Here is a 21,721-nt window from a genome sequence, read left to right on the forward strand (position 1 = left end):
TAACAATCTAGTATCACTCATACTTTTCTGGGTCTCCACCTACTTTCAATTTTTCACACATGGCTACCCGCCCTTGCTAAACTTTTATTAATAACCTTTTTAAAGCAATACAGGTCGACATGCTATCTGTAGACTACGAACTGTGGCCTGTGAGTCACTGCCATCTCTCCTGAGGCTGAAAGGTCGTCAACCACACAGAGGTGAGTTCTAACCAAGAAGGAAGTGTGCATTCAGGGGCCTCAGAGGGCATCCCCACATTATTTCAACCTCACCTCAACAAACATTATGGTTCCAACTTACCCTGATAGCATCATTTATATGCATGCTTTGAACGTGGCTAATTCCCTGAGTGTTTGGCTGTTCTCAATATTAGTGGAAAGAGGAGAAAATTACAGGGCTGCCATACTGGGCTTTGTGAGACACAGGCTCTTTCTTTCATAAGGTATATTGGTCTTTGGCCACTGTCCTGTCAGAGAAACACTCCCTGAACGTGCACAGTTCCAACACATTAAGCTGACTGTAGACCATGACACAACACGTGTATTTCTGCCTGAGAAAGGCAAAGGACAGCCCATTGCTCGTCCCACGCACATTAGCTTCCAAGCAAACTCTTACCCCACATCACAGCAAGCGTAGCACACAGCTGGATACCTCCAGGAAGGCATGGAATAGGATGGAAAGAAACACACGACGGACAATCTGCAGGTGTTGGGGACAGCCCCCATCGCTAAAGTATGCAGTGATTATTTTGCTTCACTTTTGCCAAAAATCAATTTATGGGCATTGATTTAATTGTTTATCTTTTAGCATCTCAGCCCTTCAGACAAAAGCTTACACTATTAGGCACAATCTGCTATCTTAAACAAGATTTTACACTAAATTCAGAGCAGAGCAACAGCTTCATTAATTTTTCCATCTGTTCTGTTCAGGCTTGTTAGTTTTCATTTAACATTTAACTTTTGTATGAACCCCAAATGCCAAAAGCTAAACTGAGCTCAATTCTATTGTGCTTCGCAATCTGACAGGGGGATAATATAGTTGTTTGCCTCAAATTTGGTAGAACAGGATAGGCTCCTGGTAACTGTTCATCAACTATTATTCTTAGCCAAGGAAAAGAGGGAATACTGGGAAATGCAATACTCCAAGCATGCCATTTGTATTGGAGACATGGGACCACTCGTCGATGTCACAGTCTCACAGACCAAGCTATGAGGTTCTAGGAATTTGACAGTATTTGTATTTCTAGGGCAAATCTGCATGCCTTGTTACATCTGTGTCTAAACCTGGTACCTTGTGACTTATCCCATCCAAGCAGGAGACGAGAGTCTAAAGTTAACAATCCACTACCTTTTCCCAAGAAGAAGGCGGCAAATTATTTACAGTTGGTATTAAAAAAAAAAAAAAACCAAAAGCAAAACAAAACAAAAAAACAGAAAAGATGAAATAAACAAGAGTAGCAAAAAAATCCTCAGCTCTCCAAAAAATGAGATCCCAAAGCTGTAATGCAACATGGATTCAATTACTGTGAAGTATTTCCAAAGGTTCTCAACATACCAGCTGTGCCACTCCCAGACCTGTGAAGTAGGGGGAAAGGAGAGGAGACGCCAAGCCAGGGAATTTACCACAGCAGCTCACAGTCAGCAAGAAACCAAACGGCCGAGGTTGCTGTGTCACCAGTGACAGAGCAGAGCGCTGTCACGGGATGTTCCAGCCTTCTTTCCAGCATACTTACGTGCTTTGAGGTTATCTGCATAAACGTGGAATCATCATCCATGTTTTGGATGATGGCTTCTATTGCTCTAAATGGCTCATTCTGAAATAGATCTTAAACAGTTTCTTTTCTTGAATGAAGGGCAGCTCTCAGGCTTACGAGGTCCAGCAAACTTTTACCTAATCTTTAACATGCTAGCTGTAAGAGAGCTCTGTGTCGTGGGCTGGTCTAACCACACGGACAGCATATGGACCTAACAAATGGACTTACAGTCCAGGACAGGACTTCAGGCAACAAAAAAAAGAGAACAAAAATTCAGATGCAGAGTGCCAATCACAATGTGCTTTTCGATACGATGCCCAAACACGGGCAAGAAGAACATCTGAGAACATAAACAGCTGTGACTGTTCACGAGCCTCCATCTGATTTCATGATCCTGGCAAAACGTTAACTTCAGCTTCACCCATGCTGCTCTCCCAGACAAATGTGCTTCCCAGATGGCAACTGCTTCAGGCACTTATGTGTCCAGTGAGGAAGTTTATATCAAGAACAGATTTTGTACTGTTCTAACACTCCCAGCCTGCCTAACAAAGCAGAGAAAGCACCACCCGACTGCGTGCTCCTCTACCTCTGACTGCCCAGGGATAATTTTCAGTCTTCAGCTTCCCAGCCCTTGACGGAACCGTCAGCAACTGTTTTATCCCTTGTACTGCAGAAGGCTATTCACAAGATTTGACCGTCTCTTCCTCTCATTTCCAATCTGTGCCCAGCCAGAACCAAGTATTTAAAGAAATCATTGCAAAGCCTGCTATCATAGTTAAACAGGCCAGCCCTTGTGGTAAGATGGCTGCGTGACATGTATATTGCACAGATTGGTACCATCTCTTCACCAAGAAACCTAGTTAATAAAAATGCTAGCAAGGACGGCAAAGAGCAGCAATTTATCTTTTTAAACCCCTTTCTCCTGTAGCACAACCCTAAAACATAATACTTTGATTTTAAATACTGATCAATTCGCAGTCATAGCAAACAGCTTGCTTCCCCTGTCTTATCCCTTGTCCTGCAGAAGACTACTTCTTCCAAGTCTAAGGCCTTGCATTTTTCACAATGAGATTTGACCAACTCTTCCTCTGATCTCCAATCTGTGTCCAGCCAAAAGCAAGTACTTAAAGAAATCATTGCTGGTGTAGCTCATCTGACCAATGTAAATGGGCAAGAGGTATTAAATAAGTAGATGAATAAGATCTTAACAAGTTACCGGGACCAGATGGCCTTCACCCCGGAGTTCTGAAGGAAGGGAAACATCGAAGAGCAGAGGCGCCAGCGATGTGTGTAACTATGATTACAGACAGTCAGTGTGCCAGATAACTTGCAGACTGCTGCCCATCTCATTCCTGTCCACAAAAAGGGCTGTTGAGGCAATTGTGGAAGTTAGAGACTGATGAGTCTGGTAAGATGGTAGAGGCTATAATAAAAAACAGGACTTATGAGCCTATGGACAGACATGGATTTTGGGGAGAGTCAGCATGCTTCCTATGAAGGAAAATCCTGTCTCACTAACCTCACAAAGTCTTTGGAAGAGGTAAATAAGCAGGAAGATAAAAGTAATACATCAGACATATTTGGATTTTCAAAAAGTCTTTAACAATGTTAAATACTTTTATGTATTTAACTCAATTATGTTGTTAACTCAAATGAGTTATGCTGTAACTCAAAAAACAGCTAATGTTGCCGCGTGTGATGGTGTGTTCCCCCCACCTGACCTTTATCTCCCACAACCCTGCCCAAGCAATAACCACCAGTGGCAATGCTAATGGATGCATCTCGTCATGATGGCTGCACCCAGCTCAAAGTAGATTTGGGGGAGACGGGTAACAAAGCAATAGCCAAGAGCTAATTTGAGCAATGCATCCACCTAACCACAAACCTGGTCAATGTTGAACTCAAGCTAAATTTGGAAGAAACTAACATATGTTGTCGGTATGCAAACATGACTTATCCCAAAAACACTGAGCAGCCCAACAGCCTTTAGAGCTGTCCCACACGGCAGCGGGCTGCGCGCCAGGATCTCCCCTTCAGTAGGGACACCTCTCAAGGTTACACCTGCCGCAGAGATCCCTTACGCCTTGATACCGGGCGTTTTCTTGCCACAACAGATCCTCAGTAAAGTGACTAAGAGCTTGCTAAACTTTGTAAGCTTCGCTAAGATTGTATCTTAGATTCATTGTGCACATACAATCTTTTAGACATAAACCGTTGACCAAGTGTGGGATTAGGACTGGATCCAGCTGCACCTGAACTCCTCCGAGTAGGAGTCAGAAAGCAAGGCGGTCCTCTCAACCTCATAACTCAATGGAAGGGTCTCCCCAGCACATCTCACTTACCCTGTCCTCTATGCAGTAAATAATCCAGTGTACCTTACCATCGAATCTTGTTAAAACACAGTTGCGTTTACTACCAGACTTTGTTAAATTGCTGTTTTGTATCAATACAACGTATTGCTGCTTGTCTGAGTAAAGTGCATCACTCTATCTGCAACACCAAGAGACTGGATAAAATAACCTATTACAAGTGAAAGCTGGTTAAAGAGTAGGAAGGAAAGCACACAAAAAAACCACCCATTATCACGACTTGGTGATGAATTGATTTATTAGTCAAATGGTATTTAACCGTCAAATAAACTGGACATATGTGGTGTTACGAGAAAAATTTTTAAGCTATTCATTAGCTAAAATAAAGTCAAGAGGGCTACTGAAATTTTACCTCCTAAACTGCCATTGGTGTGTTCAGTATCTCCGTAAGTTCAACAAGTCTGATACCAATTATTACATCAATAAAACTGGTGAAGTTATGCTAAATTTTATCATTACTACCTTTATTTCCACATTTCATTTCAAGCACCAACAGAAACCACCACAATAAATATAAAAAGTGAGAGAAAACCATGTATTTTATTTGTATTGAGGCAAAAGGAGCTCATCTTGTCTAGATCAAAGAAATGGAGAGGAATTTATTTAATCAAGTTTTTGAGAATTTACAGAAAACAGAAAAAAACTCTCACGCTTATCATATCAGTATATGATTGAATTTCCTATGTCAAAACTCTTGTCTCTCTTCCTTTAGACTTGGCACAATGTTTTATTGCCCACTACCACATTTCACATCTTTACTTGTCAAAATGTCGTATTACCTATGTAAACATCTGGTTTATGTGTAAACTTCAACAAATAAATGGGAAAGCCTACAAATTTATCCACACCCAAAAAATCAAGTATGAACTAAATAGCAAATTAATTACATCACATTCTATATAATACTGTTTCAACAAGAACTACAGCCTGTTGAATTCATAACAAAAAGGATGCAGAAACAAAAAGCAGATGTGCAGTGTCATGCATTAGTGTAATAACATTATAAGGCAATAATAAAAAAGGTAAATTTTTATTTTTTAAAGTGTACTTGCCAAGACAAAAATCAAGGCTGTACTCAGTCAGTTCATTTTGGTAGTGTAGGACTTCTTAGCTCAAGCTAAAAGTGTTAACTTTTGAGCTTATTCATCTGTTACTGTATTTGAGAATAGATACTTTTGTCAAAAATACAACGTGGATTTCAATTTTGTGCAAAAACATATTTTTTTTTACTTTTTCAGTTCAAATTCTTTATATGGAAATAAAGAAAAACACTGTTCCCAAGAATCAAGCAGGGTAAGTGGGAAGCAATATTTGACATTAAGTACTCCTAAAATGAACGATACATAAACAATAATATCTCTGCAGGAAAGAAAAGTTCGGCAGCCCAAGCCAAGAGACTGAGTTAATACTATTTTTATAGGCTTTTTGTTGCTTCTTTGTTCACTTCATGCTCAATTTGAGTAGGCAGAGGTATATGGCAGTCTGGAAAGCCTAACATCACCAAAGATCTCCTTTATTGTTCAACGTGCCTTTGTAATGCAACGCAGAATCAACCTCAACCATTTTAAAAGGAAACTGAAATCACATAGCCAAGTTGTTATAAATGATCTCAAAGTAATTACAGTATCACAGTCATCAAAACGACTGTTCTTTTTCCTCTAATTATAACTTAATTTAATCTACTACCTGTCATTTTTACAAACAGCAATTCACATTAAAACATTTGCTGATAACAAAAGCTTTCCTTTGAGAACAACACTGCTTTACATCTAAGTCAGGCAGCTTGTGCATATCAGAGCATTCTGTCAAGAGAGACATGGAAAAGGGGAAAGGAGAAAAAAGCTGAAATGTGGCTACAGCTTATCTGTGCCTTTAACGCACTGCAGAATCTCAGGCAGCACTAGAGACAGCAAGTTTCTTCAGATGATCCATAAATACTTGCAAGCTGACATCATCAGTAAGAATGGGTGCTCCAGACTCCTATAAAATAAAAGAAAACAAGAAGAACTGATTATACTTGTGAAGAAAAAGCATTTTAAGGCACAATATGTTCCATTAAATAAACACTTTATAAATTTAGAAAGACCTTAGACGCATATCATTGCTGAAATCCTCTGACAAAAAAACAGCAGACTGTACATTTACATAAATTTTCATATGTTTACATAAATTCAGGCACAAACCACAACTGTGCTCTCTTCCATATTAATGCATACACAGCAATCAGCTGCAGTATAGCAAGATACATACATCAACCATACAAAACTTGGAGTTTTTGACAGCTGCCAAATACTAACTTACAGATTTTTAAAAGTAAATAAAATTTCCATGCCACAGTTCCTGTATCATTCCTATCTCAGTGGAGCAAAGGCGAGAGAAACAGAACCACCCAAGTGACACAACTACAAATCAGTATCTGTCACTGGAGCTCAGACGTATCAAAATGGCGAAAGGAGGAAACAAATGCACTAAGGGTCTGATTTGACACCGAGTGAAGGTCAACCAGCTTCCTCCAGGAAAAGTTGGGACAATTCTCTCCTACAGCTCTGTGCCACCTCAGAGAAACACCAAAACCAACATCTGAAAGTCATGCCAGTGCAAAATCAGATCACAAAAGATTAAATAAATAAAAAACCCTTTTGAATGGATTTGTGCAATTTACTTTTTGAACTCAGAAGTAATTTTCAGAAATCCAAGAAGTTCAAAATGGTCACCTTTTAATTACTATTTTTAAACAAATTTACAGTCTAAATAAAACAGCAGTTGGCAACTCTGCAAGTGTTACATAGTAACTCTCTTAACTCCTTTGAAACCAATCTGCCATTACTTCTGTTTACAGATGGAAGAACTATTCCTATAAATCTCAGCAGTTCAACCTTTCCAAAGGTACTAAGCACCCATATTCCCAAATGAAATCAGAGCTGTCTGAACTCTTACAAAGCCTTCCAAAACACGGACTTAGAAGTCTTAACGAGGATGCTTAGAACCGGCATTCCTTTCTGAGAACTGGACAAAACCAGTGCTCGGTTAATGATCAAGGGACAAACCCAGGAGCAGCAGGAGTTCTTAGATCACCACAATACGCTTGACACAATACACAACCACTCTCGGGGGAAGGCTCACTAAGTTATTATCAGCTGATGGTGGCAAGATGAGAATAAAGGATGTTCTACTTCCAAGCCTGCCAAACGCTAAGCCTGAGTTCTCTTATTTAAGAAGCCATGAGGGAATTACAAGTAATTTAATTCTGGGGCAGGATATGATTTGCCACCTTGTGTCTTACGCGTGGAAGGACAGTACATCATCCTCTGGTAAATAAACCACCAAAGGAGCCGACAGACCCCTAAGAAAAGAGATCCCTCACAGCGAATGCTAGTGGCAATCCAGGGTAATTAAAACCAATGCAGAGACTATTCCGGAAGCTGAACACCCCATCCAACACGTGCACACAGGCAGCTGCTGTCACCACTGCTACCACCAACAGCAGCAGCTTTACTCTGAAGACTGGGAACTCTTCACTCCAGCAGGTAAGGTAGCAGAGCATTTTATTTGCTGGAGAATTAAGTGAAAACCAGCAAGGTCACAATGTACAAGTCTGAAAAGCACATGAGAATTAGCTTTGATTTTTCACAGACCACATTACGGGTTTTTTTCTGTTCATTTAAAATTTTGATCTAAGGCATAAAACGAGAATTTAAATTTAACAGTGATCTGGTGACAGATAGATGGGCATTTGGTAAGATCTGTGCCACTGACCTCTTCTTTTGTTTCGAATTACCAATTCCCCATAGTTACCAAGACAAAAAAAGATTTAAAAAAAAAAATTCAACTGCAACTTCAAAGACTAACCAACATAATACAGCCGTATGAAAAGTCTACCATTATATAGTACAGAAAACATTTTCAGAAAATAAAGCACCTACTTGCTAAACTTAAAAAAAAAAATAAATTTTACTTACAGTATTAAAAACCAAACTAGCCAATTCATCACCTCCTGAAACATGGTTTCAGTGGTGTATGGGTGCCCTCTTCAGGTCAATGTGGACTAATAAATTTCTCTGTTATGCACAAAATAAAATTACATAAAATAATCCAGGAAGATCATGAGAAAAACAAAAGCAAAACCAATTCAGTTTAAAATTTTCTCCCAACAGTTACATTTTTCATAATTTGTACTTGGCTCAACTTCATTCACAAAAGCCCCTGCAAACACAGGAGGATATTACATTGAGTACACACACTGCAATGCCACTGGGGAGATTAACACAGATTTTCCTGTTTTACCCTAGAACTGAATTCTTTTCAACATTAAAAGGGCAAGCTGTCTTTTCTAAGATGTATCAGAGTCACACTTGTCCAGCATGAACAGTTTTCTTAAGAGATCAGCTCAAAAATTGTTTTGCATTTGCATTTAGAATACTGTTCCATTTGTTTACTAATTAAATGAGCATGAAACAGTCGTCCTTTACTGTTGGAAATGTCAAAACTTCAAAAATGTCCAGGTAGTGTTCAGATAAAAACAGGACCTTTCAAATTACAGGATTTATGTGTATGTTGTGGAGAAAACATGACAAAAAGACACACTAACAGATTGCTGGTTAGGTTGTTGACTTTAGAGGCAGGAGAGCTGAATTCAAATTGTGCTGTCCCTGACTCAGAACAAAGTTTTCAAGTATTTTCACTCTGGATCTCAGTGCTCTTCCTTGCCATGGTTTCATGAGAACCAACACACCTCTATGAAAACGTACCTTGATAGAACTTAACTGAGAAAAATCACTGCCATAAAGTTGCTACAGAGTTCTCTCATTCATGACTTCAACACTGTACGCCCTTTATCAAAGTACTCTAGAAAAACAGTTAATACGTAGCTTCTAACTGACTGATGTCATTCCATTTTCCTGAGAAAATGAGACTGCACTAGCATTCACCCACTGCCAGTGTTTCTCTTCCCACTATAAAAGCTGAATTTGGAAGGAGAACATGGAACTGGGATGCAACGTTTAAGAATACAAGCTGCTCCAGAAAGTTTAATTTTTGAACTCTTACATAACTTTCTAAAGACAGGATTTGAACAGGTGATTCCTGATCACTCGGGCCAGGAATCAGAAACAAAAATTCTGGAAAACATCAATACACTCGTACTGGTGTACTTTTCATTTCTTGCTTATAACTAACTTCAAAATTTATTTCCCCTATTGCAAAAATGTCCCTTAGTTTTCATGTGTGGTAAGTGCTCTCATACTAAGGAATTTGAAGATACCTGTCTCAGAAACATAGCTAGACATGGAAGTAGCCTCACAGAAGCTTAAAACAGCAAATCAGATCATTTTTGTCTGAAGAAACAAAATCCATTTTTCTTAACTTCTGCAATTTTGGTGGCACCAGGCCAAAACCACATTTCTTTTTCGGTTCAAAACTTGGCATTATTACTTACACGTACACAATCTGTCACTTGGTTTCTAAAACAGGGAAAAAGAACAGAACAGGCATACAAGCTTCATCAGCCAATTCGTACTTACCTGTCCCCACGCATACATATTGTTATGAGTCTGAGAGGGATTTACTTTTGAAAGCAGGAAACGAGCCTTTAAAACACAAAACACAGGCAATAAATTAAACTTCTCGAATAGAAGTTTCTTGTACTCAGAAAAAAAAAAAATCACATGTACATGAAATATACCGTTTCTATTATTTGGAGATAAAAACATGCACAGATACCTATTCAGAAAAGCAAGCAGCACCTCTATAAATAAAGCCACTCCCTGAATTCTATAGCTATAACGCAGAACTGCTAACAACTTTTCAGTGCAGCAGAAAGTAAGTTTTTGTCTTTTTCTAAGCCCTAACAAAGCAAACGTGAATATCAATAAAATATTAATAACTTCAAAAGAATACTTCTAGCATTGGTCCTGAGACCCTGGCAAGTACTATCTTTTTTGTCTTAAACACCTCACACAAGGAATCCAAAAGTCCAAGTCAGTATGGTAAAAATAGTAATAAGTAACAGGATTCACAAATTAAGGCAAAAAGCTACTATTAAATATCTGGCTGTGTAAAAGCTTTAAAAATAAAATTTTGAGTTGCAATTTACATGTATTTTAGCACAGAAATGCATGTTTAATACCAAAAAAAATTCATGACATTACTAACACACCACTTCCTAGATCATATATTTTACTATACCTGGCTTCCTCCATGTTCTGTATCAATGTATCTGGGCATTGGAAATCTGGAATGGAGAATTTCTTGGGCATCATCTATTGGAGCTTGTAGCAAGTGATGAAAGTTTTCATATTCCGGCATATCTTGGTAACCTGATTTACGCCACTGAGCTATGGTCTGGCGATAGAGGGGGAAAAAGAAGTTTAGAACCAATTCACCCATCTTTCTTAGAGGATACAGAGGACTCTTCAGAGTAGAACGTCACATTGCTGACCTCTTTTCTATCACTCACGCCTTTCTGCCCTATAAGGGCAGAAAGTATGCAAGTCAATTTTCAAAATCCAAGATGTGCAAGTAACATGCCACTGGATTAATTTTTTTTTTAAACTCTAACAATTTCTGGTCTTTCTGATTTCCTTTTTTGTCATCCTTTGTATGCTAAACGTCTAGTTTATGAGGTCAAGGATACTATTTACAGTTCTCTAACATTCATGTCTATGACACATAAGAAATAAATATTTATGCTGCTATTTATCTTTCAGGGCCTGTAGCGCAGCCTCGCACCTCCTAGGAGTGAAGCTGGCTGCTCAAGGTCAGCTCAATGATAGGGCTGCTGTTAGGAAAGACTGGAGAGAGTCTCAGATGTTCCCCCCTCCTTTGCTTGGCAGCTTTTTTAAGCTGAGGCTCATCCCTGGCTCCTGCCTGAGCTCCACTGCAGCCATGCCTGTACCTGGTCAAGTACCCGGCCATCTGGACCCCCACTCAGGGACTTGACTACAGGGATAGAACTCAGACCTGCCTCATCCCCATCGACTTGTGTGATGATCTGGACTGGAGGCTGAACCTGGATACTGTCTGTAACCGGCTCTGCTTGCCTTGCTCTGGTACTGTGGGACCAGGTCCTCATTGGTGAGGTCACTGCCTGCCTAATCATGTGTTAAAGTTTAGTAATTACTGTAAACAGTGCAGCTATGAGGACATGATCCAGAATGGTATTTCTCAAACTCTCAGCTGGGAACCATTTACAGTTGCAAACCAGTAAAAAGCAGCAGCTCAATTCCTCCAGGGCAGCAGAGCACTCACAAGTCACAAGCATTTATATTTATATTGCTAGCGAATGCCTATCTACGCAACTGCCAAGAGCAGTTTCATTCCTCCAGGACAGGGCAGATTAAGGGTGATTATAAAACTTGGTGTTCTGACTCCCTATCCCTGAAGAACTAATTTAGAGGTCTAAAATAAATATGGGAAAAGCACGGGGGTGTGGAACAACACAGTCTATTGATCTAAATATTGATCTAAAACAAATAATCTGCATATTGAAGCTAATTTATCTTAAACCTGACATAACAAACTGCACCAAAACATCAAGTAATGTCAAGTATCTGTGTATAGGCACGTTAGGTCACCAAACTACAAACATGAATTAGGAGCCTGGTATTAGCCACACAGATGAGAGGTCAAGCAATGGAGAGCTTCAGAACTAGGGCCTGACTTTCATAACGTAGCACTCCTACAGAAAAAGCATATTGATGTAAGAAATTACAAATCTTACCTCTCCATGATAAATAAGGATCTGGAAAAAGGTGTCCATAAGGAGAATGCGATCTGGTAAAATGCTGCTGCTATCCAGAAGAACAGGCTAAGATTTAAAAATAAATATAAAATTAAGAACTGATGCAGAATTGAGCAACTGGATGGCATTAACAGCTTTTTGAATCTGTCACTGAATCTTAGTAACTTTTTAAATCACTTACTAAAGCTCCATATTTGCTCGTTTTCATGTTATACATCTGCAACCCACACAATCTCATTCTAAACTTATCCGTCCTGATTCTGAATATATAACTTCTTGAATACAATTTTTATTACTTTCCTGAGCTGAAACCTCTTTCATTATTATGCACTTTTCTAGTCTTTCAAGTACCTCCATATTTACTTATACAGTGCCATTAACTTGAATGATATCTCAATGTACAAAGATGCAGTAGTTATTCAAGTGTAAGATTCGGGGGTTGTGGTTGTTTGGGTTTTTTTAGTCTTGTCCTTGCAGCTATTATTACTGTGCATATATATCCATCAATACTGTATATAGGAAATACTTAGGATTTATGAAATCTGATGTAATATTTAAGTTTTTTAATTTACCTTTTTAAGGGCAGTGACACTATATAGGGACGATGTAATTTAAGTGAATTAGTATCATATGATTTAATTGGACCAATCTTATCAGGGATACCAAAAATATTAATTACTCCAAGAATCAAAAAAAAAAAAATGTCATTACTCATTCTGCACTGAGGATGTCTCATCTCCCACTTTATCACTTCTCCTCTGCATCACCCATATGACTAATTGTTATTCATACATGGGAGAATGATCTTACACCTGTGAGCAGCTCTTCACAAAGCACCTCATTACATTAATTTAAACTCCATAATTAAAAGTCTTTTTCCTTTTAATCCCCATGACATAGTCTAAGAAAAAAAAAAACAAAACAACCTAACAAAAGTTCAAATTCCAACCTGCCAAGATGCTTGCCTACTATTTTTATTTTCACTGTCTTACCATTTCCTCACTCTCTCTTATCTATCAGACTACTTTTGTTGTCTCCTATCTTACGCTTCTTTCGCAAGCTTCTTGGAAGATCATGGTTTTATTTTAGGTTTATACAGAATGTGCCGTAAGGTCAGCTGGAAGGGTATGGACCAAATCTGTACATAATAGTAACCGCACCAAAATGAGAAGCTTTGGATGAGAATGTTAATATAGAGGGGAATTTTGTACGTTTCAAAAACACCCCAACTGTTGTTTCAAACTCCACAGAAAAAGTACATTTTGAAATAAAAACATTTTTGTTGATGTTTACATTCTGGCACCACAAAAACAGAAGTAAAACTCCTATAGCTCTCAAAAACTAACACAAAAAAACTACCATTCTTTAGTTTAAAACATCCTCTCTTCACAAACTGACTTATGTTCTCAAGACTATGCTACATCAGAATTCTGAGATATGCTTTGTTCATAGTATGTTCTATATTAAATTAATATTCTCTCTCATGCAATAGATTTTAAAACAACACATTTTCTAACATGTAACACTGAGGACAACAATCATCTCTCTGTGAAAACAGCATCTTTTAACCTACATTTATCTTATATATAATGATACCTCTGGAGGTCCATTGAAAGAGTAGGCATAAAGAATCGGCTGAACCATGATAAGCGACTGGGTTAGATCCTGACGCATGAAATGATGGCGGTAGTATGAGCTCTCATCTGGACTGTTATTAAAAACTTGTAAGAAAGGAGATCTTCTCAAGTGAAACATAAACTGCAAAAGAAAAACCATTTGTTTGAGCTTTCACAGAGAAGGAGGAGAGTTGTACGAGGAGAGAAATGTTTTCCACAAACTACATGACACCAATGCCACAACAAAATTGAATTCCAAGTTCTTTAACACTTCTAACTTGTATATGCACCTTTGTCAGTTTTTATATACTCTCATGAAAGTAAGACAGAGATCAGAATGGATAAACCTACGAAACAGCTTTGAATTAAGAGAAAAGTTTAATATTTCTTCTTCTCCAGTACTAGCTGATAAGTAGTATGAGTGAATATTGCCAAACCCTTCCTTTACCGTAAGTTTTACTGTTCCTATGAGGGAGGCTGCTGTGCTTGAACACACAAGGCAAGTTATGGCATGTGAACAGAAGAAAGAACATTAACTACAGCAAAGTTGAACTTCATTAGTAAAATGGAAAAAGCATTTCCATTTCCAAAGGATTCAGCAATCCTTTCATTGCTGAATCAATCTCTCCGCGACACTTAACACCTTGACGCAGATCGGTAGACAACTCAAACAGAAATACCATAGAAGTCTATGAAGAGTCCAAAAGTAACATATCAGGAGCTATCAAAATGGAGGAATGTATCGGAATGGATTCTTATCAAATAAACTATTCAAAGTTTAATATAGTCAAGCTCAAGCTCACTTCACCAGCAAAGTGTTTCTTTTCAGGTCAGTATGATAAATCATATAGAAAAGAAACAACAAAGTAAAACTGTATCTTTTCTCATGTTTTCTGAATTCTTCATTAAAACTGCCCTTAAAAAAACCCAGTGTCATTATCTGAATTGCAAACCCAAGTAAGGTGAGGATCCCATTATAGGAGAAACAAAACATACACACAACTAGAGGAAGTTTAGCTGTAAGGACAGAGGGCTAAAGGGGACCCAGCAGCACAGACAACACAAGAGATTTGCCTAATGCTACATGCCAGACAGTAGCTGGGGGCAAGGGGTCTTTTCATTCTGGTATCCAGTATAATGCTGTATTTTACCCCGTGCTACAGTGCCTCTTCCTTCCCTAGGCATTCTCTCTTTATCCCTTACAGACACACCTTCCTTCTACTCACCTGCGGGTAAAGTGAAAAGGTTTCTGAAAACCTGAAGGAGCTTGGATCATCCTTGTGATAGTCTCCAAATTTCTGACACTAGAGTAAAAGAAAAATTTATCTAAATTAAGTAACTTATTTGCTTCGTCATGCGATTATTGTATATTCATTTGTTTTTAACAGACACATCATTTGAAATGCTTACAGCTTTGTAAGCAAAGAGAAAACTAGCAAAAACACTGATGTAATTTCTTTTCTTAACAAGCAGTGATTTCCTTGCATAGGAGGCTTTAATGGCTTTTTGGTTTTTTCCTCTAAAACTGCTAAGCAGAGTTAGATGATTATACTGCCCTGGAGAACATGTTTAAAATTAAATTATTAATAGCTACTTACTTACAAATAACATATAAAAACAAACAGAAAACGGATTTTTTGAAAATAAAGAAATTCCATATGGTTTTCTAGACACTTTGACTTCATTTTTTGCTAAAAATATTTCATCTATGATATCATTCTAGGCAGAAGAAAGTAGAGAAAGCTTTAACTTCTGCTAATCTCATGCTAGAATTTCTCTCAATTGCTGGCAATTACCAACTGCTGAGGACTGAGGAAACATAAATAAAAGAACTAAAAATATATCTGGTCTTTTTTCCATTTAAAATAGAAAATTTTAGTTAATGCTGCATACCCACTTGTGGAAATGAAGCATTCAGTTCATTTTTTGTTTTGTTTTATTTTTAAAGAAACAAGTCACCGAACACTAGTCATTTAAGAATTATATGCCTGGAGACAAGAAACCAATCTGACTCTTTTAATAAAGTCCTTTTTACCAGTCGTATAAGTTGTCTGTCCAGCCACCTAAGCACATCAGGCCCCTCTTCTGTCTCTGCCCTGTACACGGCCAATCTAGCCATGAGAATGGCAGCGGCTTCCTGGTCAAAAGATGCAGCGATGTTTTGAATCTGCGTCTGTGCATCTGCCCAGCTGCAAAAAGAAAAAAAAAAAAAATACAGGTATTTGCACCACAGTGAAAGAGAAGATGTCCAACCTCAAAATATCCCTTCAAAATTGCGGCAAAGAAAGCAGTGCTAACAGTTTAACAAACCTGTGCTGGAGCTTCAAAAATCTACTGGTGCAAACGAGCGGCCTCTCGATTAACCATTCGTTAATTAGACATGTCCCTTATTTGTACAGATGCCATGCAACCAGTGACAGGAAATATAATGCCACTTATAAAACAGTTATTATATTTTAAAAATATTAATTATGAAAGGTAAATCACAGAAAACACTGTCCATGAAGCTAATCACACATCCCCAGACTAGCAGATTTCTTGTGCACCTCACTTGTTCTTTTCCATTTACAAGGTGAACTACTAATCTCTCTTTTTATCAGTCACCAAGAAGATTTTACTAATATAACTCAAGTACGTTAGCAAGATATTCATGTCAACAGTAAGGGCAATGCTTTTTTTGATAAATTGAATCTTCCATCAAATTAACCAATCAATAATCTCCTTTAACTTAAAGGAAATGCCACTGGACACTGCAAAATGCCTTAAACAACACTTTCTAAAATTGTGATGTAAATTGAATCAAGGAAGCTGCAGGTAAAGGTTACACATGGAAGAACAGGTATTTTACACCGCCTTGAACTGCAGCTAGCGCTCTCCAGTTAAGTTATTAAGTGATTTTTGCCGTTCCCTAAGTCCGACCATCTCCTCAGTTCAGGCCACAGAATTTCACTCAAAGCTTACTCTTCATCTAAAATCACTTGGGTTACTTCAGAGCACTCCCATGACATTATTATGCAGTCACAGCAACCTCTCAGAGAAGAAACAGCCCACAGAACAAGAGAGGCAACTGTCTCAAAGGTATGATCGTGCCTTCACCACCTGCAGCACTGCATATCCCAGAACAATAGACTGGTTAAAAAAAACAAAAATCTAAAGATTAAAAGGCAAACCTATATCCTGCTTTTTCAAAAATGATTCATCACAAGTGAAGCATACTTTCTGGCAACTGTGGTCACTCTGATACGCCTCTGCCCGCTGGAATGCTGGTACTGAGTCACAAACTGGATTGCGCCGCGTCCTCCTTGAGGAATGGGAGCATTGTGCTAAGTACAGGAGGAAAAAAAAATAAATAAATACACGGAGGTGAATCTCAAGATTTTACAGTACAATTTGAAAACGTATAAACAAATCAGTAGAAAATGATAAAATTGTTAGCAATAGGCAGCTCAAGTTATATAAATGCGTTGTCTGGTGCTTTTATTATGTTGAGTACCTTTACTAAACAGGGCTAATAAACTCATAGACTGTTAAGGGACATTAGGAGCAGTGGCTGCCTCCACCAGATACCCTTAAAGCAACCAATGCTCTCTCCTTCCACATACCCTTACAGAGACAATATTTTCGAAGGGGCTGTGTCACAATTGCTGGATTAATTAGATTCTATTTGAACATCACATGATTCACTAGAATTACGGGCAACAAAACTGATACTATTCTAAAATGTTGATTAATTAATCCCAGAAAGTGCCATTGAAATGTAAAGATTGGAATCCAGGTGTAAACTGAAATTTCAAAACTCTGGTCAGTAGAAATACAGGTTTATATGCTGCTAACAAGGTAAGTCATTCCAAAAGAGAAGGACAGTTGATATACACTATCACACACCACGATCAGACCAGTTTTAGAGCTAGTCATAAAATGAAACCAAAATAAATATGCAGAAAGTAAAATGAAAAATGGCTAAGGTAAATTCAAGTTTTCAAGCCTTTGCATAGGTTATAAAGTATGCAATATAGCATACTATAGAAACTACGGTCAACTCAAATAGTTCCTGAGCTTCAAATATTTGGAAAATGGGAAAGTACTAGAAAGAAGTAGCACGTTTGCTTGTCACGTTTTTATCTTCTTTCCTGGTACCCCTCAGGGAGACAGGAAACCAGGCTATACACCCCTGAGGCATTTAAACAAAACCAATCTTTACTTGCAAATACTGAGGAACTAAAGCATAAGTTAAAATGTAACATTAAGGAGTAATTACCTTGTAGCTAAAACATCAGAGAACCACCGACAAGCACTTTTAAATACACAGATTACAGCATTTTCATACATTGTAACTGAAATACATTTTAATAAGTAAATACATTTTAATAAGTAACACTGAAAATAAAAATTGGACTTCCATTGTGAACTCTATTCAAAATTTATAGATCTCTTTGGTTCTCATTATCATATTCAAGAAGATGACTAGCTCATCATTCATCCGTTAGCGTCCTTCTCTAAACTTTGGGAACACAAAATGACATCATCATTCATATCGCTGCTACTGTGCTTGAGGGAATCACACAAATATATAGGCTTCACCAGTCACACAAAATAAAATTACTTTGTTTAGTAGACAAGTAGACAAGTATTTATTACCTGGTTGACCACCTCGAAGTACAGTGCAAGTGTTGTAGTAGGATTAAGTCCACAAATCTTCCACTGACAGGTACCTCCTGTTCCAATCTCCTGTAGAAAGGTTTTATAATACTTTTACAAACCAGAAATATTACATTCTTTTGTGAAGTAGAACATCTGGCCACTATAGGTAATTGTTCACAACCACTCTGTCACAAGCTTTCTCCCTCCTCACTCTGACAGATTCTCAGACAAACACTCTTGCAAAACAACTGCAGTGTTGAATGCAGAAATAATAAAAGAGGAGATGGTTGCAAAGGAGTAAAACATTACGAAAGACAAGGAGATGGCATTAGAAAAATGGGAAAAGCAAGTCAGAAACAGGAAAAAGCACTAGACTTTGCTTAAACAGTCCCAAGAGAAGAGGTAAGAAGCACATGTAAGTGGAATGGAATGGAAAGGCACACCAGTAAAACTTCAAATATACAGCTTACATAGTATATAGTTACATAGTCTCCAGTAACTAACAAGGTAACTATATATAGATAGTGATGTATTTCAACTGACAACTCCTTTTTGCCATACAAACAACATAAATGCCCAGAGAAACCAATTAAAATAATCAGTCATCCATAATGAACCCAGTGAAACCAAACAAAACATTAAAGGACAACTATACTGGCAAGACTGTCCCTGTGCTGGTGTTCACTCTTAAGAGCATTATGGCTAGATTAACTGTCCAGTTACCACTTGCAACGAGCTGCATGCATCTACCTTTTATTCATATGTTTTACATCAAAAATTTTACATCAGGTAATTTCAACAGAAAGGTTTTTTGGAATAGAAATTAATCAGGATATAATTGCAAGGCAACAGACATGAATTCACAATTAAATTTTCTATTACATGCTATGATTTAAATACGTAACTTAAATAAGGAAATGTACATGTAATTGTTTTTTGGGTTTTTAAACTTTTATCATAATATATGCAATCATTCAGGTGACAAAATAAGAAAATCTGTACCAGACCGCTAAGAAAAAAAAAAACTGATTATATTGAGATTTTTAGTTCGCAAAGATGCAAATATAACTACAAGGAAAATTTAGGCACGAAAAATGTTTGATTAAAGCAGGCCATATGTAAGCACATATGCAGATTTTTAGGTACAAAAGTAAGACTTTTCAAATGTAAAACATTTTGGTTACTTGCAGGAATTGTTTTTGATTAGTATTCAAATGCAAAATTAAACTGTAATAGTATTGTTTGATAAGAAAATAAGTGATGATTTAAGTTTGATGTAAATTTAAAGGAGTTACTTCAGGAGCCTTTAATAGTTGGATATTCTAATTAATTAATTAAATGTGCATTTGGTGAAACAGCTATACAAAAGGGAAGATAGGGTCAAGGTAAAGGGGATGTTCTCAGGGCCTCGTGTCCTCCTGTTCTCTCAGTCTTTCTAAACAAAGTATTTTCATGGTTCTCTGTTTGGATAAATAGACGTAGCTCTGATTTTAACAATAAAGCATGCTAACTCGCTTTCTACTTAGTTTCTGTTTTGCCAGAATATAATTTCTCTGTAATCATTTTTAAGCAATCACTCAGTGGACAAACCCAACCAAGCAATGAGGGATCTGCAAGGCCTAATACAACTTGAATCTAATCTAGAAGTAAACAGGAGCTTATCCAAAAAAACAGCCCTTGTGTGTATCTAATTTACAATTGGTAAAAAAGTAAACACTCTTTATTCCATTTATGGAAAAGTTTCAGCTTCTCTTCAAATCCAGAAATCATAAATCCTCTTTTTGCATAACAGGATGCTGCCTTAGTTTTCAGAAAAGTTAACTTACATTTTCTGAGACACAAGGTCCTTTAGAGTTGAGTGAGACACAGGGTCCAATCGCTCCAGAAATCTTTACTTCTCTTGAAGTCTTCATATTTAGAAGAAAAACATACATTAATATGCCACACTATGAAGAACTCAGTCTTATTTTATCATTAGTTAATGAAAACCTTAATGCAAATCAGACTGTTGATACCTTTAGGAAAGGTTATACATATAATAGTGCTTGATACATTTAGAGAAACTTCTCATGTGCTCACTTTCTGCACTTCATTACATGCTTGCTGTACTAATTAGTACATCTGAAACAACAGCATGAACATAAATTAAAACATAGAGAAAAGTTGCTGCTATTTATAAACCTGGGAGCCTAGAAAGTATATTGGATAATGTCTATTTTCTAGAAAAGTAATTAAAATATTCACAAGATGAGATTAAAACTGAAGACTGGCAAGATAAGCCTGTACATACCCCACACTGAATTTATACTCTCTATCTCCTAAACATATTTAGCTAAAAGCAAAATCCAGTTATTTACATTCTTCCAATGTCATCTGGAAGTGATCTGTGCATTCCTCTAGAACTGGGGCTGCCTTTTCCCATTTTCCAAGATCATCCAACAAAATTCACACAAACACGTACATGAAAAAAGAGGATTCAATTCTTTGTCTGGGTAGTAAAAACTTAAACAGAATTTTACTGAACAAGAAAATATCCCATATTCTTCTACAAGGCAGGATGTAATACTTTGCAAGAAACATCACGGAAGACCATACCTGAACCTACAGCACGTTTTGCTCTAAGCTTCTCACAAGAGTGGAAGTGAAAATGAACATTGTTAAAGTGCCAGAGTGGATTCTGATACAGATGGAAAATTAAAGGAAAGCTGTCCTGGACTGTATAGAGAACGTGGACACAAAACCAAGAAATACTCCCTACTGATACCAAAAACTACACATACCGTATTGTGAGTTTTTAACAGAGAGGCATTAATTTTAGTTCAGTCCCTCTTTTAGCTGTCACTGAATGCAGAGTAAGGAACCTAACTCACGTTTACAGAATCACAGAACCATAAGAATATATCTAGGCAGTAACAGCTACGTCCAAGCCAACCCTGACACATCTGTTTAGCATGTTCCTAAAAATTCCTTAAAGGGCAGAGATTCCACAGTTCTTAGCTGTCCTATTGCTGTGTTTAATTAACACATCGCAGTTTTTATTCTTACCTTTATTTCTAATGTGCCACCAAATCCCATTTTAAATTGTCCTTGCATATCTTTTGTGAAAACTCTCTGAAAGGTTTGTTTGAATAAAGATGTATTGAAAGAGTCTCCCATCACCATGTAGCCTCTAGACAGCAAGAACAACAAAAAGAACAAATAAAACAAAACCCTCAAGTTAAAAGAGATTACTTATTATGCAATAATTTAGCACATGGGATTTATATAGCTTATTTCTATTAAAGGCTAAAACTAATGACAGCTCATGGTGAGGCACATTCTTGCCTTCTTAAAATGGACTACCATTAAATTAATATTTTGCTACAATATTAGGGATGAACTTTGTAAGTGAGCTTCCTGCCCAGTCAGCATCTTAAAGTCACTGTGATTATAATATATAACAAAATCTTTCACTGGGAAAATACTATACCGGACTTCAACACTACAAATGTCTAACGACCTTGTCAAGCATAGTCAGTTAACTACTTCTAATGTTCAGTATTCCAAACCTATTACCACACCATTTTATTTTGAGTAGTTGACTCATTATTTCAGGTTTAAAACT

The 21,721-nt window shown here is 37.4% G+C and overlaps 1 protein-coding gene across 2 annotated transcripts in view; it reads right to left on the bottom strand.

Annotated features, from left to right (window-relative positions):
- Positions 1 to 4,342: 4,342 nt before the first annotated feature.
- SEC23A (SEC23 homolog A, COPII coat complex component) overlaps positions 4,343 to 21,721 on the bottom strand; it is a 34,000-nt gene continuing 16,621 nt past the window's right edge. For both annotated transcript variants that reach the window (XM_074585195.1, XM_074585193.1), the window contains 11 exons: positions 21,163 to 21,286; positions 19,944 to 20,024; positions 18,115 to 18,204; positions 16,693 to 16,799; positions 15,512 to 15,665; positions 14,703 to 14,780; positions 13,457 to 13,618; positions 11,840 to 11,926; positions 10,306 to 10,461; positions 9,642 to 9,707; positions 4,343 to 6,102 (listed from right to left, as the gene is read on the bottom strand). In XM_074585195.1, coding sequence (XP_074441296.1) covers positions 6,013 to 6,102; positions 9,642 to 9,707; positions 10,306 to 10,461; positions 11,840 to 11,926; positions 13,457 to 13,618; positions 14,703 to 14,780; positions 15,512 to 15,665; positions 16,693 to 16,799; positions 18,115 to 18,204; positions 19,944 to 20,024; positions 21,163 to 21,286 — 1,195 coding nt within the window. In that variant the 3' untranslated portion in view covers positions 4,343 to 6,012. The remainder of the gene's footprint in view (positions 6,103 to 9,641; positions 9,708 to 10,305; positions 10,462 to 11,839; positions 11,927 to 13,456; positions 13,619 to 14,702; positions 14,781 to 15,511; positions 15,666 to 16,692; positions 16,800 to 18,114; positions 18,205 to 19,943; positions 20,025 to 21,162; positions 21,287 to 21,721) is intronic.

The sequence above is a fragment of the Larus michahellis genome, chromosome 4 (assembly GCF_964199755.1).
Source record: "Larus michahellis chromosome 4, bLarMic1.1, whole genome shotgun sequence".
NCBI classification, from domain to species: Eukaryota; Metazoa; Chordata; class Aves; order Charadriiformes; family Laridae; genus Larus; species Larus michahellis.